Source organism: Carassius carassius, chromosome 4 (assembly GCF_963082965.1).
Source record: "Carassius carassius chromosome 4, fCarCar2.1, whole genome shotgun sequence".
NCBI classification, from domain to species: domain Eukaryota; kingdom Metazoa; phylum Chordata; class Actinopteri; order Cypriniformes; family Cyprinidae; genus Carassius; species Carassius carassius.
The window spans coordinates 14,927,607-14,942,489 of NC_081758.1; the positions used below are offsets into that span (position 1 = coordinate 14,927,607).

At 41.0% G+C, this 14,883-nt stretch overlaps 2 protein-coding genes across 2 annotated transcripts; one reads left to right on the top strand and one right to left on the bottom strand.

The window, feature by feature from the left end:
* Positions 1 to 7,804: 7,804 nt before the first annotated feature.
* On the bottom strand, positions 7,805 to 10,052 carry LOC132137265 (protein FAM78A-like). The gene is made up of 2 exons (XM_059547460.1): positions 9,124 to 10,052; positions 7,805 to 8,450 (listed from the first exon to the last, which is right to left on the bottom strand). Exon 2 carries the CDS (start codon positions 8,351 to 8,353, stop codon positions 7,892 to 7,894), a length of 462 nt encoding a protein of 153 aa, XP_059403443.1. The 5' UTR covers positions 8,354 to 8,450; positions 9,124 to 10,052; the 3' UTR covers positions 7,805 to 7,891.
* A 734-nt stretch (positions 10,053 to 10,786) lies between these two features.
* Positions 10,787 to 13,648, top strand: LOC132137249 (inactive phospholipid phosphatase 7-like). Its single transcript, XM_059547458.1, has 2 exons — positions 10,787 to 11,382; positions 12,257 to 13,648. The coding sequence occupies exons 1-2, from the start codon at positions 10,905 to 10,907 to the stop codon at positions 12,643 to 12,645; spliced, it is 867 nt and encodes a 288-aa protein (XP_059403441.1). The 5' UTR covers positions 10,787 to 10,904; the 3' UTR covers positions 12,646 to 13,648.
* Positions 13,649 to 14,883: the final 1,235 nt, after the last annotated feature.

Genomic DNA, 14,883 nt, shown 5'->3' on the forward strand with positions numbered 1-14,883 from the left:
TGTCTTTGGCAGGAACCCAGGAGCGCTCCTCAGGAACGTAGCCTTCCCAGTCCACCAGATACTGCCAGGACCGCTGCACCCGGCGGGAGTCCAGTATCCGGTGGACGGTATAAGCCGGCTGGCCTCCGATGACACAGGGCGGAGGGGGAGGTCTGCCTGCCGGGACAAGGGGAGAAAAAACAACAGGTTTTAATAAGGAGATGTGAAACGTGGGATTAATCTTAAGGGATCTAGGTAAGTGCAGACGATATGTAACTGGGTTTACTCTCCTGGCAACCTTAAAGGGACCGATGTATTTCTGGGACAGCTTGCGTGACTCCACCCGTAGAGGTAAGTTTCTTGTGGAGAGCCAGACTCTCTGGCCAGGGCGCAAGTTGGGGCCAGGACGGCGACGTCTGTTGGCTTGTTGTTGATACCGCTGTGAGGCACAAGGCAGATTGAGACGGGTCTTCCTCCACGCAAGCCGACAGCGTCTGATGAACTTCCGGGCTGAAGGCACTCCGACTTCTGTTTCTTGCTCAGGAAACAATGGAGGGGCATAGCCAAACTGACTCTCGTGCGGAGACATACCCGTGGAGGAGGAGCGCAAGGTGTTGTGCGCATACTCAGCCCAAACAATGAAGGACGACCATGTGGATGGATTGTTGGAAGCCATACACCTGAGGGCAAGCTCTTGATTCATCCTCTCGTTTTGGCCGTTGGACTCCGGGTGGTACCCTGAAGATAGACTGGCAGTGGCCCCTATGAGCTGGCAGAAGGCCCTCCAAAACCTTGAAGCAAACTGAGGGCCTCTATCGGAAACCATATCTTGAGGAATGCCGAAGACTCGGAACACGTGGTTAATAACCAGCTCAGCTGTTTCCTTAGCAGAAGGCAGCTTGGGCAAGGGGACAAACCTGGCCGCCTTATAAAACCTGTCGATGATGACTAGGATAGTAGTATTGCCATGTGATGGAGGAAGGCCTGTAATAAAGTCCAACGAGATATGTGACCAGGGTCGATGAGGAATCGATAAAGGATGAAGGAGTCCCTGAGGACGGTGGTGAGAAGACTTGCTCTGACAGCACACGGGACAGGCCTTGACAAATGTGGCAACGTCTTCTTTTATGGTGGGCCACCAGAACTTTCGCTGGATAAACTCCAGGGTCCGACCTACACCCGGATGACAGGTGAGACGAGAGGAGTGTCCCCATAGAAGGACCTGGGACCTCACTGCTTTGGGGACAAACAACCGATTGGCAGGACCTCCTTTCGGATCTGGTTCAGTAGCTTGAGCTCGCCTCACGGTGTCCTCAACTTGCCATGAGATCGGAGCCACAATTTTAGAGGTAGGAAGGACAGGCATGTCAGTATCTTCTCGAATGGCAGGTGCATGGACTCGGGACAAGGCATCAGGTTTGAGATTCTTCGACCCGGGCCGATAGGTGAGGATGAACTGAAATCGATTAAAGAAAAGAGACCATCGAGCTTGTCTGGAGTTCAACCGCTTAGCCTGTTGGATATACTCCAAATTTTTGTGATCTGTAAGTACTTGAAACGGTTGAGAAGCCCCCTCGAGCCAGTGCCTCCACTCCTCCAATGCCATCTTAACTGCTAGCAGTTCGCGATCCCCTACATCATAGTTCCTCTCGGCCGGGGTAAGCCGGTGTGAGAAGAGCAAGGGTGGAGCTTTTTGTCTTTTCCCCTCTGGGACAGGACAGCTCCAACACCAACCTCCGAGGCATCTACCTCTACTACAAAAGGTTCATCAGCTGTAGGTAGCGTCAGGATGGGAGCAGAGAGGATTCGCTGCTTGAGTCCTTGAAAGGCAGTCTCAGCTTCTTTACCCCACAGAAACCTTGTGTTGCCACCCTTGGTTAAAGCTGAGAGAGGAGCTGCCACTGAGCTGAAGTTCTTGATGAACTTGCAATAAAAGTTTGTGAATCCTAGGAAACGCTGAACTTCCTTAATGGACTTAGGGGTGGGCCATTCCGCTACTGCTTCTACCTTCCTGGAGTCCATTTGGATACGACCGGGTTCCACTACAAATCCCAGGAATTGTACTCTGGAGGAATGGAATTCACATTTTTCAGGCTTTACGTACAAATGGCTGTCAAGGAGGCGTTTGAGAACTTGTCTGACATGTTTAGTGTGTTCTTGAAGGGAGCTCGAAAAGATGAGGATATCATCCAAGTAGACGAACACAAAGATGTTAAGCATATCCCTGAGTACATCATTAATGAGTGCTTGGAACACAGCCGGGGAGTTGGTCAGGCCGAAGGGCATCACCAAGTACTCATAGTGACCAGTGGGCGTGTTGAAAGCAGTCTTCCACTCATCACCGTGTCTGATCCGCACAAGATGGTATGCATTCCGCAGATCAAGCTTAGTGAAGACGCTTGCTTCCTGGATTAGCTCAAACGCTGTGGCCATAAGGGGTAGGGGGTAGCGGTTGCGGACAGTTATGGCATTGAGCCCCCGGTAGTCAATGCATGGACGTAATCCACCATCTTTCTTGGCCACAAAGAAAAAACCTGCTCCTGCAGGCGAGGTGGATGGACGAATGAGGCCTGCTGCCAGTGCATCCTTGATGTAGGTATCCATTGCCGCTCGTTCGGGAGGAGATAGGGAAAAAATCCGACCTCTGGGGGGGCAGGTGCCCGGAAGCAGGTTGATAGGGCAATCGTAAGGTCTATGAGGTGGTAGCATGGTGGCCTTCTGTTTGCTAAATACTGACTTGAGGTCATGGTAACACTCTGGAACTCGGGAAAAGTTAATGGATTCTAGGGACTCGGGAGGGGAACTTGGGGAACTCGGGAAGATGCAAGTGGCTTGGCACGTAGGACCCCACCGGGTGACAGTGCCCACAGACCAGTCGATGTGAGGGTTTTGGCTGTGCAGCCAGGGGTAGCCAAGGACAAGAGGGAACTCGGAACAGGGGATAAGATGAAAGTTTATCACTTCCTAGTGTTGGGAAACTGAAAGTCTCAAGGGAGCAGTGACTCGAGTGACAATTCCAGATCCCAGAGGGCTTCCATCCAACGTAGTAACCCTCATGGGATCCATGAGAGGTTCAGAAGGAACGCCATTTTGCTTTGCACAGATACCATCCATGAAGTTTCCTGCAGCTCCTGAGTCTACCAAGGCTTGAAGGGGTAGGTCATGGTTGTTCCAGGAAAGGGTGACTGGAATGAGCAAGCGGGAGTTGGACGGATGGGAGGAGGTTATGTTTCCTGTTACAGTCCCCCCTGGCCTGCACGGGACAGTGCGTTTCCCTGTAGCCCGGGACACGCAGAGCGGAAATGGCCCGGTTTGCCGCAATAAAGACAGCATCGCTCCTTCATCCGGCGCTCTCTTTCAGCCTGGGAGATGCGTCCGATCTGCATGGGTTCTGGAGGGGCTAGCGGGGATAAAGATAGGCACTCGGAACTGGGACTGATAGGAGCTAGGGCGAGAGGTCTACGGTTAAGTTCCCTTTCTCTCAGACGTTGATCTATACGTGAGGCCAACTTGATCAAGGACTCAAGATTGTCTGGTGATTCCCGAGTGGCCAGTTCGTCTTGGATGGCGTCAGAGAGACCCTTCAGAAAGCACACCGTGAGGGCCTCATCGTTACAGCCACTTGTTGCTGCCACCGTGCGGAACTGGATGGCATAGTCTGTCACGCTGCGCTGACCTTGGCGAAGAGTCAGGAGCTGTTTGGCTGAGTCAGGACCACTGGTAGGACCTTGGAACACTCGCTTGAATTCCTCAGTAAAGGCAGAGTAGCTGGTACAGCAGGGACTTTGGGCATCCCACACAGCAGTAGTCCAGGCCAGGGCCTTATCTGACAGCAGGGTGATGATGTATGCGATCTTGGACCGATCGGTGGGGAATGACGAGGGTTGCAGCTCAAAGGAGAGAGAACATTGGGTAAAGAAACCCTTACAGGCACTCGGATCACCTGAGAACCGTTGGGGAGGCGGAAGACAAGGTTCACTCAGGGGGTTAACTGCCACGGGTACTTGAATATTAGGTACTGGAGCAGAAGCAGTTGCCGGTGGAAGTCGATAAGATATCTGCTTTATGGAAGTCAGCATCTCCGAAAGAAGTTGAGAGTGTCTTACCATCAAGGCCTCTTGCTGAACCAAAGCGGCTTCATGACGTTGAACAGTCCCCTCGTGTTGTGACAGTGTGGCCAAAAGCTCCTGAGTACTGGGCGCCTCTGGGTTCATGTTGGCTCTGTGTTTCTGTCAGGACCCGGTCTCGAACTCGGGTCTCCGGTGTGAGAGACTGTCTCTTAGCAAACTGAGCCACTAATTGTTGGCAGAACCCAGAAGATGAGGCAGACACAGGAGTACTTGAGCTGGTGTTTTAATAACAATAAAAAGTAAAGTCCTTCAGGCAAAAATATAAATCCACAATGGTCAAAAGTAATTCCAAAAAAAAAAGGTAATCCACTCAGAAAAAGGTATATTCACAAAGTAGTAGGTACAGCAAAAAGTCTCAAAAGATAATCCAAAAAACAAGTACAAAAAATAGCGTACCAAAACAGAGAATCCAACTGGAGCATCAAAGGTTCACAGCTTCGCTTAGGCTGGGTGTTAACATTCAAACACAGAGCAAAGAACTAAGGCAAACTAAGGGTTTATATATATGCAAAGGAAACAAGGCACAGGTGCAAATGATAACGAGAAACAGAAAAAAACAAAAGGGTCTGACAAAAAAAACACAATGGGGGCCTCTAGTGGCAAAAAACTGGAATATCCGGACCAAATGCTGACACCGTGTCTGTTGTGAGAGAGTTCAAAACACAGCAGTTTGTGATATCCGGTTCGCAAAAAGCAGTTTGCGTTATCCAGTTCACCAAATCGAACTGAATAGTTTTAAACAGTTCGCGTCTCCAATAGGCATTAATCCTCGGTGTTTATCTTCAGTTCTCTTTTCACGGCAGTCCAGTCAGTGTACTGTTTGAGTAAATGAATTACTCCGGGATATTGGTTTGTTTGAACTCAGAGGGAGTGTCAGCCACATTAAAAAAGTTAACAGCTTGAGTCATTTGTGGATTAATGCGTATTGGATACGCGAACCGTTTAAAACAATTCAGTTTGATTTGGTGAACTGGTTCAAGAAGATCCGGTTACATCAAATGATTCGTTCAGGAACCGGATATCACAATCTGCAGTGTTTTGAACTCTCTCACAACAGACACGGAAGAGAAGACAATGCTGAATAAAGTCGTATTTTTTTTTTTGCTATTTTTGGACCAAAATTTATTTTTGATGCTTCAAAAATATTCTAACTGACCCTCTGATGTCACATGGACTACTTTAATGATGTTTTTCTCACCTTTCTAGACATGGACAGTATACTGTGCACACAGTTTCAATGGAGGGACTGAGAGCTCTCGGAATAAATCTAAAATATCTTAAACTGTGTTCCGAAGATAAACAGAGGTCTTACTGGTTTGGAACGACATGAGGGTAAGTTATTAATGAAATAATTTAGATTTTCGGGTGAACTAACCCTTTAAACGTATATTAGAATCTAAAGTATACATATTAGTACCTTTTGAAAAGGTACTGTCCTAGTAACAGATTGGTACATGGTACACAATCTGTATTGTTAAAAGCTAAAAAAATAAAAATAAAGGTGACTTGACTATTAGTGGTAAATAAAGCCATGATGAGGCCGCAAGCAAAGCCAATCTGAAACACTATCTACTTTCTTTTCACAGAATGAAGAAGATTATAATGTAGCTTCAAGTATGAAGTGAATTAATGAATTGATCTTTTTCCATAAAATTCTGATTAAGCTGGCTTCGGTGGTCATATAGGACTTCAACATCACAATGGAGGATGTAGATTATTTTATGCTTCTGTAAATGCATTTTATTTCAAAGGAAATAATTTATGAGATTGCACTGCTGTATATGACAGTCATCATTATGCCTTGGCAGCATTCATTTTGAACTAATTTTAACAAGTGTAAAAATCATGCAAATACACAAATGACTAAGAATCATTATTTGAATAGTGGAATACTTTCACAGAACTAGAATTCAGCGGGGAAAATGGCCCAATATGTTTGTGCTCTAACATAACAAATGAGGTTTAGCCTATCTTCCTTTTTCAGCAGAGATTTTTAGTTGGTGAAGTAATCATGTTAAATTGCACGTACAACTATAAGCATCTATAAAAGCATGAAAGGTTAAAAGGGTAAAGAATTTAAACAAGAACTCAAACTCACCTCATAGCTTATATATAGCTTTTTCCATTCAGGAATCATTTGAAAAGTTGGTAGGCCAGAAAAAGTCATTTGTAATCTCCAGTGTTTCTCAGGTGTGTGTGTGCCTCATAACAAAAAAGTATGAGACGTGGAGGGAGGAGCAGTCACAGTGCAAGAGCACAAAGAATCACTCAACTTATGTATAATACACAGGGTCACCTAAGCAGTTAAGCACACTTATAACACAGTTCTATATTATGATTATTCAAAGCATCTTATTAGAAATATATCTTTGTTTTGTGAACACATGGATTCAAATAATAATAATAATAATAATTAAAACTGTTAAAAAAGAATTTTAAAAATGTCTGGGATCTAAACGGGCAATTTAAAAAAAATGATAACAAACAATTATGAAGTCTCTTTGTACAGATTGTCTTTCCATCACACCTCAAAATGCATTTCAGGTCATCTCAAATTATGCTGGAGATATTATGGTTGTCAGTTTTTACACATACTTAAAGAGTTCATGCAGCATCGGTGCTGCTGTTATTAAAGCAAAATATAATCAAATTACAATTTGTAATCAACTGTAATTAAATTAGTAAATGCGTAGAATAATTTTCAACAGTGGTTTTAGACTCTCAGACCCAACTGCAAATGAAAGTCCCATTGCAATTTATAATTATCAGAAAATACTGTAAAATGGTGAGGTAAGGCAGTACAGATATTCTGGAAATTTCTTAAAGTTGGCATGAAGTGAAAAATAACTCTATCCATTTTCTACTTTTGTAGATGAAACAGTCGATTTCTAGTCACGGATTCATTTTTATTTACAGTAAAATTAGTAAACAATGTGACAAATAAGGATGTCCAGGGAGTCTCTGAAGATACAAGACTTTTGAGATTTAAATTAATTCATAGGAGTCGAAGAGGGGACAGCCTGGAGTATTTTAGAATCAGGTCATATGGTCCCTGTTGAGAGGACGCTCTCAAACAAAGAACAAAGTTTGTGTGATTCAGATACAGTTATTGGTCATAGTTATCAAATACATCAGTTCAAATGCTGTTGTGAAGCAATTGTACTTGTATGATCATTTTAGATCTTATTTAAAATGACAAAGTCAGTATTAAGCTGTCTGCTCTTTAGTTAAACTTGGAAAAAAAAATTCAAAAATTGTTATAACACCACCACAACAACAACAACAACAACAACAACAGTGAAGTCTATTTATTTTTACACACTGATTTTTCTTTAGAGTTTCTGCCTCATCTTCCACCTAAGGGTTTTCCATGTCTAAAAAAAGAGATGAAGTACCTGAAACACAACTTGTGCACATGAAAAGCTGCCTCTTAAAATATGAGAAGACAACTAAATTATTCACAGTTCTAGACCAGGGAACATCCTTTAAGATGCCACAGACACGAGAGCCATTTGCAAATGTGTTTCCTGTAACAAAATGCAACCTTTGTTTGTAAAACATTGGTCACACCATAGTAAAAATAAATATAACTACATTATACATTTAATAATCAGCTCATCCAGTGTAAATTTTTTTTAAGTGGACTATCCTTTCAAACAGCCTATAAATACATAATATTTTTTTTCTTTTAAAACTTTCAATCGGTAGCCCTGTTGATTATCATTCTCATACTCACTCCACACCATTCTTCATTTAACTGAGCATAATTGAATCATTTTACTTCAAGCTGGAAGTAAATATCCTTCATTGGAAAAATATTTTTGGGGTATGACCACAATGGGCTCCCCATTTCTAGGCCGCCACATTAGAACCTCGGCATCATTGGCATTAGGCTTAAGCAAGGCGTTTGTCGGAATAGGTTCATTTCTGACCAAGACTTGAGGCTGTTCCTGGATCAGTGGCTCCACAACTGTGGCTCTTTGACCCTGAGGCTTCATTGGATCCACTTTAATGCAGAGCTGCATCCTCCAGCAGATGGTTCGGAGTAGCGCCATCTCAGCTGTGGTTTCGTTCATGGCCACGAACCATGTGGTGAAGCGTTGGTCCCTCTGGATGGAGCTCAGGAGAGCTGGACTGCTGGTGGTGCCCACTGGGACACTCCACGTCACACTTGGGCAGAAGTTGTCATTCATGCTGACGATGAGTTTGGTGCTCTTTTTAGTGGGACCCACTATCATGTACATCTCAGTGGTGCAACCTTACCAGGGGTAATTCACACCATCTGAATCACTAATCACCTGAATCTGCCCACATTTCATCTCTGGGAGCTCCCAACTGGATCTAAAGAGAAAGGTGAAACTTATTTCTCAAATGTTGTTCTTATAATTAAGCGAGTTAAAACACTATTGCATCAGAGATGTACCCTGAATAATTACGCTATTTTCTGCTTTTCACCCAATTTATGGTATTTGTTATATTTGAAGAAATTTACCCTGACATCACTTGCTCTCCAATGGTGATCCTCTGCAGTGAATGGGTGCCATCAGAATGACAGTTAAATGAAAGAACCACAATAATCCACTAGTAATTCACACAACTCCAGTCCATCAATTAACATTGTCAAGGGGAAAAAATCATGTTTGCAGAAAAACAACAACATCAACATCACATTTTTTTTTTTATTATATTCTGATAATTCCTTTTCTATAATATTGATTTCTCCAGTGATGCTTTTATCAGCTGTGTTCTGACGGCACCCATTCAATGAAGAAGATCGGAGAGCAAATGACGTAATGCTAAATTTCTCCAAATCTGTTCTAATAAAGAAACAAACTCATATCTCATTTACATCCTGGAAAGTTATTTTTTTGGGGGTGAACTATTCCTTTAACAGTAAAGCAGTAAAGAAATGTGTGTGTTAAAGTTTTAAATCAAGTTATTTAAAAAAAAGGTAGGGACTCAAAACAATAAAGTATTCAGTGGTTAGACGTATCTATTCAATGAACACACTTACACTCCTTCATTCCCATATATATTGAAGAAATCCATTTGATTGCAAGCCTGGATCCAGCCAACGGTCCAGATATCTTTGCAAAGCATGGGTGGCACCTGGACCTGAGCTGATGCCCTGAAGTAAGGAGTACGGTATCGCAGAACCACATTAGATGACTCATCGATGACAGTTGGACTAGGATCAATGGAGGCTTGCAGTTCCAGGACTGTGATATTCTCATGAAAACGTGGCTTGAGTTTTACACTCTGTACACATCCCATGGTGGAGGCTCTTTAGACTGGCAGCACAAACACCCTTCACTATCCAAATGAAGCAGTAATGAGAGATGAGAGAAAAGGGCACCAAATCTGTGGCCACAGTGCTATGACATGATTCCTGGCATGTCAGCATAATGAATCATATCATCAAGTCTTGTAATCACTTAATACAGCATTAATAAATCTCAGGTCTTTCCCCTCCTTAACCCCTACATATTCATTCTTATAACGCATATAATAATAATATAGTCATATCGTGTTTGTTGCCTCACAATTCTGTATTTGTCAGCTAATATGTCCCTTTGATTTACAACCAGAAATGTCTAAGTAGCACCTGTTCGGTACGTCCAATAGTGTGGCATTACGACCTGTTATATATACGCGGTGCTCCAGTCAACAGTCTTATGATGTTGAAACGCTCCATAGTTCAAAAGGTCCCTCAGGATGACCAAATGAAACAAGAACCATTACGTTAAGATTAAATCCAAACTCGCGTTACAGGTCGAGCTCCACGCTGCGTCTTCTGGCATAATTTATACCCAAAAATTCTGGTGTCAAATCAAATAGCCTATCAGTGCTTTTAATTTCAGCGTCATATCTGAGAGATTTAAAGGGTGTGACCAGTCGGGTTACTTTGTGTCACCCTTGTCCTATTAAAGGGTAGTCAGTTTCCCCGGGTGCAGGGGCGTCGGACTGGGGGTAAAACCAGTACTGATTACCAGGGCCCCAGGGGGGGGGTATTGGGACTGCCTATGCATAGGGCCCGGGATCTTGTGCAGCGTCCAAGTGGCTTAGAATTATAGACTTCCCTTACAATTTGTAATTGAAAATATCACGAAAACAACAATAAAACAGGAAATAAATGGGGTGAGGTATGCATGGTGCAATTATAGTTTTTGGCATATTTGTTATAGAAGGCTTTTGACCTTATCAAAAAAGGGCCTTTTTTGTGTAAATGTAATTTCTATGATAATAACCTAGTTTAGGCACGGTCAAGTCACTGCAGTGTTCGAGTGGCATTGTAACATAAAGTTAAATGAACATTATATTATAGTTCGAATTTCTTTCTTTTTTTTAGGCTGTTTTTGTTTTGTTTTTTATTACAGTTATAAGATGAAAATAAATAAATAAATAAATAAATAAATAAATAAATAGACTGCCTGTTTTATTTATTTTGTTCAAAGCGAATTATAGCGCAGCGAAGCTATAGTGCAATGCAAAAAAAAAAAAAATCAATACAATCATTTTATCTATGGGTTATTTACTTGACTTTTTTAAAGCAAGGACAAGGTGATTATCTTAGCAGAGTGTCATTTGTTTATCTAGATTTTCGGCAGCATGCGGATGCGTCTCGTATATCCAAACGGCTGGAATGTCTATTTATAGTGCAACTGGAATACTAGAAGTCGCAACACTTAGAACAGAGCAAGACATGATCTGGGAATGGACATGGTAGACCGTTCACTGTCTCGCTGTGAGAAAACAGGACCGTAAAACATATTTAAACTGGAAGGTCCGCCGAAAATGAAAATGCATGCGAACCAGACTCGACCCAGGGCAAGGGAGAGAAACAATGCGTTGAACAGACCCGAGTTTATATCTCTAAATCAGCCTTTGAAGATCGGTAGCGCTGAAGCTCGCGGCACTGCACGGAGGCCGTCGCAGAGACACCAGCAAAGTCAAAACCAGCCGGTCATAAATCCGCAGCAGGAGTCGCCCGAGAACAATAAGGAGAGGAAGGAATTACCAGAAGAAGACTGCATGCAGCTAAACCCGTCATTCAAAGGCATCGCAATGAACTCTCTTCTGGCCATTGATATCTGCATGTCTAAACGGCTCGGCGTGTGCGCGCACACCACGTCGTCGTGGGGGAGCGTGCGCTCTATGGTCAAGCTGCTCGCTCTCACTGGTCATGGCATCCCGTGGATCTTCGGCACAATTGTGTGTCTTACGAGAAGCAACACGTTGGCGGGTCAAGAGGTTTTGGTCAATTTGCTGCTAGGTGAGCTTTAACGCATACTGGCTCTCTGGAGAGAGTCCAAATGTTATCAGAGTATGTGGCTATATAAAAATCGCTATTTTGCTCACACGTAGCTACCATGATTGAGAAATATCTCCTTGTCAACGACCGTTTTTGAAATTTGAAATCACATTCTCAGGGTTTTTAGCAGCTTGTGAGGGTGCTGTTGGGTTTGTAGGTCAGTGGATGAGGGAATACAAGGATATGTGTTCTGACTGACAGACGCATGTGACTACTTCATTACACTCAGATGAAGTATACGGCTTTATATGTTCTACAGTACACATATAAAGATTCAAAGTCAATTATTTCATCACAATAGCTCCATACAATGCATGTGAATGGTGACCAATACTTTAAAGCTCCAAAAAAGATCATGCCTGTAATTTAAAAGTAATCCATTGGTTTAATGCATGTCTCTGAAGTGCTTGTGTCTGTTTTTGTTGTAAATCTTATTTAGTACTCTCTTTGGTAATCACAATTTCAAGCTTTATTACATTTATTACTGCAATCTTGCGCTTTGTAAATGTGTCTGATATAAAACTTGAAATATCAGTCTTGCCAGAGATGCCATTGGGAAAACCAATGTGGAGAAATACGGGACACAGTTTTTGAACTAGCAACAACAGGTCTGAATTTAGGAAAGTAGAGGATCTTTGAAGAATTCCTTGATTTTTCCTTAATTTTTTGCATGCTTATCCTTTGAACTGTTATGTAAAAGCAATATTTCACTCACAAGAGTGTGTTATAGTTGTATATCATTACAGGTGTGATGACTTGTGGCCAAATCACATAGACATTCTTGTGAGTCTGAATTTGCTTTAATAACGTAAATGTAAATGTCATTGCTTTACAGCACTCTTACTGGATGTGATGACTGTGGCAGGCATGCAGAAGTTGGTGAAGCGCAAAGGGCCATGGGAAATGGCGCCTAGTTTCCTTGACTACCTGGCCATGGACATCTATTCTTTCCCAGCAGCCCATGCAAGCCGAGCAGTCATGGTATCTAAATTCCTGTTGGCACACTTGGTCCTTGCAGTTCCTCTTCGTATTTTGCTTGTCTTATGGGCAGTCCTAGTTGGCATGTCTCGTGTGTTCCTGGGTCGTCACCATCTGACAGACGTCGGATGTGGCTTTGCCTTGGGATTCCTTCATTACAGTTTAGTGGAGATGGTGTGGCTGTCCTCCAACACTTGTCAGACTCTAATATCCATTGGAGCATTCAACTGGAGCCCCCTCTACTGATCAGTGCGTGTATTTAGAAGGATTTCAAAAGTCGCCATGCTTTTTAAATTTTGTCAATTCATGTCAATTGCCCTACATCTATTCTAAAAAGTGTGTGATAGAAACATGTACGTTTCTAAAACATTACCCTAAGTAGCACACATCCATAATCTTGATCTGATCATTTCTTGTTCCATTTCTGCCGAAGCAATATAAAGTTTGGAGAAGCGCTTTGGAAAAGCGTCAGGTGCACAGTTTTTCCTTTCACTTTAAAAGAAAGGATGTTAATACAAGTTTTATTGTTTTTGCTAACAGTGATTAATGTCAAATAAGTATTTGTGATTTATATCAATTGGCTGATGGATTTTATTGATCATAGTAAGTGAGCGAAACATTTGCTCAGGGACTTTATCAAGCAGCATAAAGAATCATTTCAGATTTCTATTTTCTTGGAATTGTATGTAATTTTCAGACTATTTACAATGCATTTGAGAAGATGATGTAAATGAAACCACCATGGATAATTTGAGACTTTTGGACTGTTTAAATTCAGGTGCACTAATATTTCATGATACTCTGAAAAAGCATTCAAACGGAACATTTGGAGCAGATTTTTCACTTTTACCAAAAACTGCAACATTGTTATATGGAATTGTATGTTGTTTAATTCCAATCACTGCAAGCTTCAGATGTGCCATTTCGTATGATTTCCACAGCAGTGTTATGCATGGTATAGATCTTCTAAAAATAAGTTGTACATCTGTTATAATCTTTTATCAACAGGGTTTATTAATTTTGAGTAAACTTAAAATATACTGTGAATATGTGTATATGCTAGTATGTGATAATTTGACTTTTCTTTCTTTTTTTGGATTCTTCATGCCTAAAAATACAGAGATGAATACTTTTTTGGGGGGGATATCTGTAATCATATGATGATTAAACACAGCTTATGGAACATGATGCCAACTTTGTACATTATCACATTAAAAAATGTCAAGAAATTATCAAGATTATGTCAAAAGCTGTTATGATGAGTAAACATCCACTGATGGAAAATGAGATACTGAGAGATGACGAAAGTCTTATTACTTTATTGAAAGTTGATGTGATTAAAATACTACAAACATGCATTATTTATAATGCTTGTTTTACATAAATGTGCTACAGAAGCTTTTATTGAAATGGTTGCTTAATATCTCAGCAGCTGTCGATGTCAGTCTCCTTTTGCTTATAGCAGTGATCTGCCAGTGCCTGACCCTGACTCAGCAGTCTATAAATACCAGCAGGGGTCAATCCATGTTCGTGCCTCTGACTATTAGAAACCCAGCAATGGTCCTGTGACCTACATACATAAACGCATGTAAATACTGCACGCTATTGACACAAGAGTTCATACACTATTGAAAAATCACATGAAGTGTAATTAAAGTATATAATTATCATTTTATAATGGAAGAGGAAACCGCTTGTTTCTCTTGTTCATTTATAGTGTTTGAGCAAAATTCTTAAAGGTATTAAAGTAATATTCAGTAGAACAAAAATACAATTGTTTATTAAGATTACAAGAACCATTATACAAAACAGCTCACAACACAATGATTTTTTTTTTTACCAAAAAGCACAAATTAACATAAATAAATAAATACATACATAAAAAGAAATTGAAATCAATCGATCCTACATTCATACATCCAAACATGCATGCTATTTATTTATACTTTACACTGGCCTGTAGTTTTAAAACGTACCATTCGTTTTCTTTATCTATTTTTATATTTAGTCAGTAAATAAAGATAAATGGATTCAATTAAATTGTAAATTTGTAGGTTCAGGGAAAATTTACATTAACAAAGTAATAATGATAAATGTATTTAAAAATATATATGTTAAATACAACTCCATTTATTGATACATCAATATAATTTATTTATTTTATTATTAGGCTTTATTGTAATTTATTATTTACAGAGAGGACATGGGCCAAAATCAAACCCTCCAAATGAAGATTAGATTAAGTTTAATTCTACCTATTAATTGGCAGGCATTAATATAATTATTAACAATTTTATTGGACCAAAATAAAAATTTTCCTGCACTTACAAATTTACTTTTTAATGAAATCCTTTTATCTTACAGTCCAAAGATATATTTATTGACTAAGCATGAAACTAGACAAAGAACACACTGTTACCTGAAAAGTTTTAGGAGCATTAAATAATAAATAAATAATAAATGCTCTTAGAAAACTAGATGTAT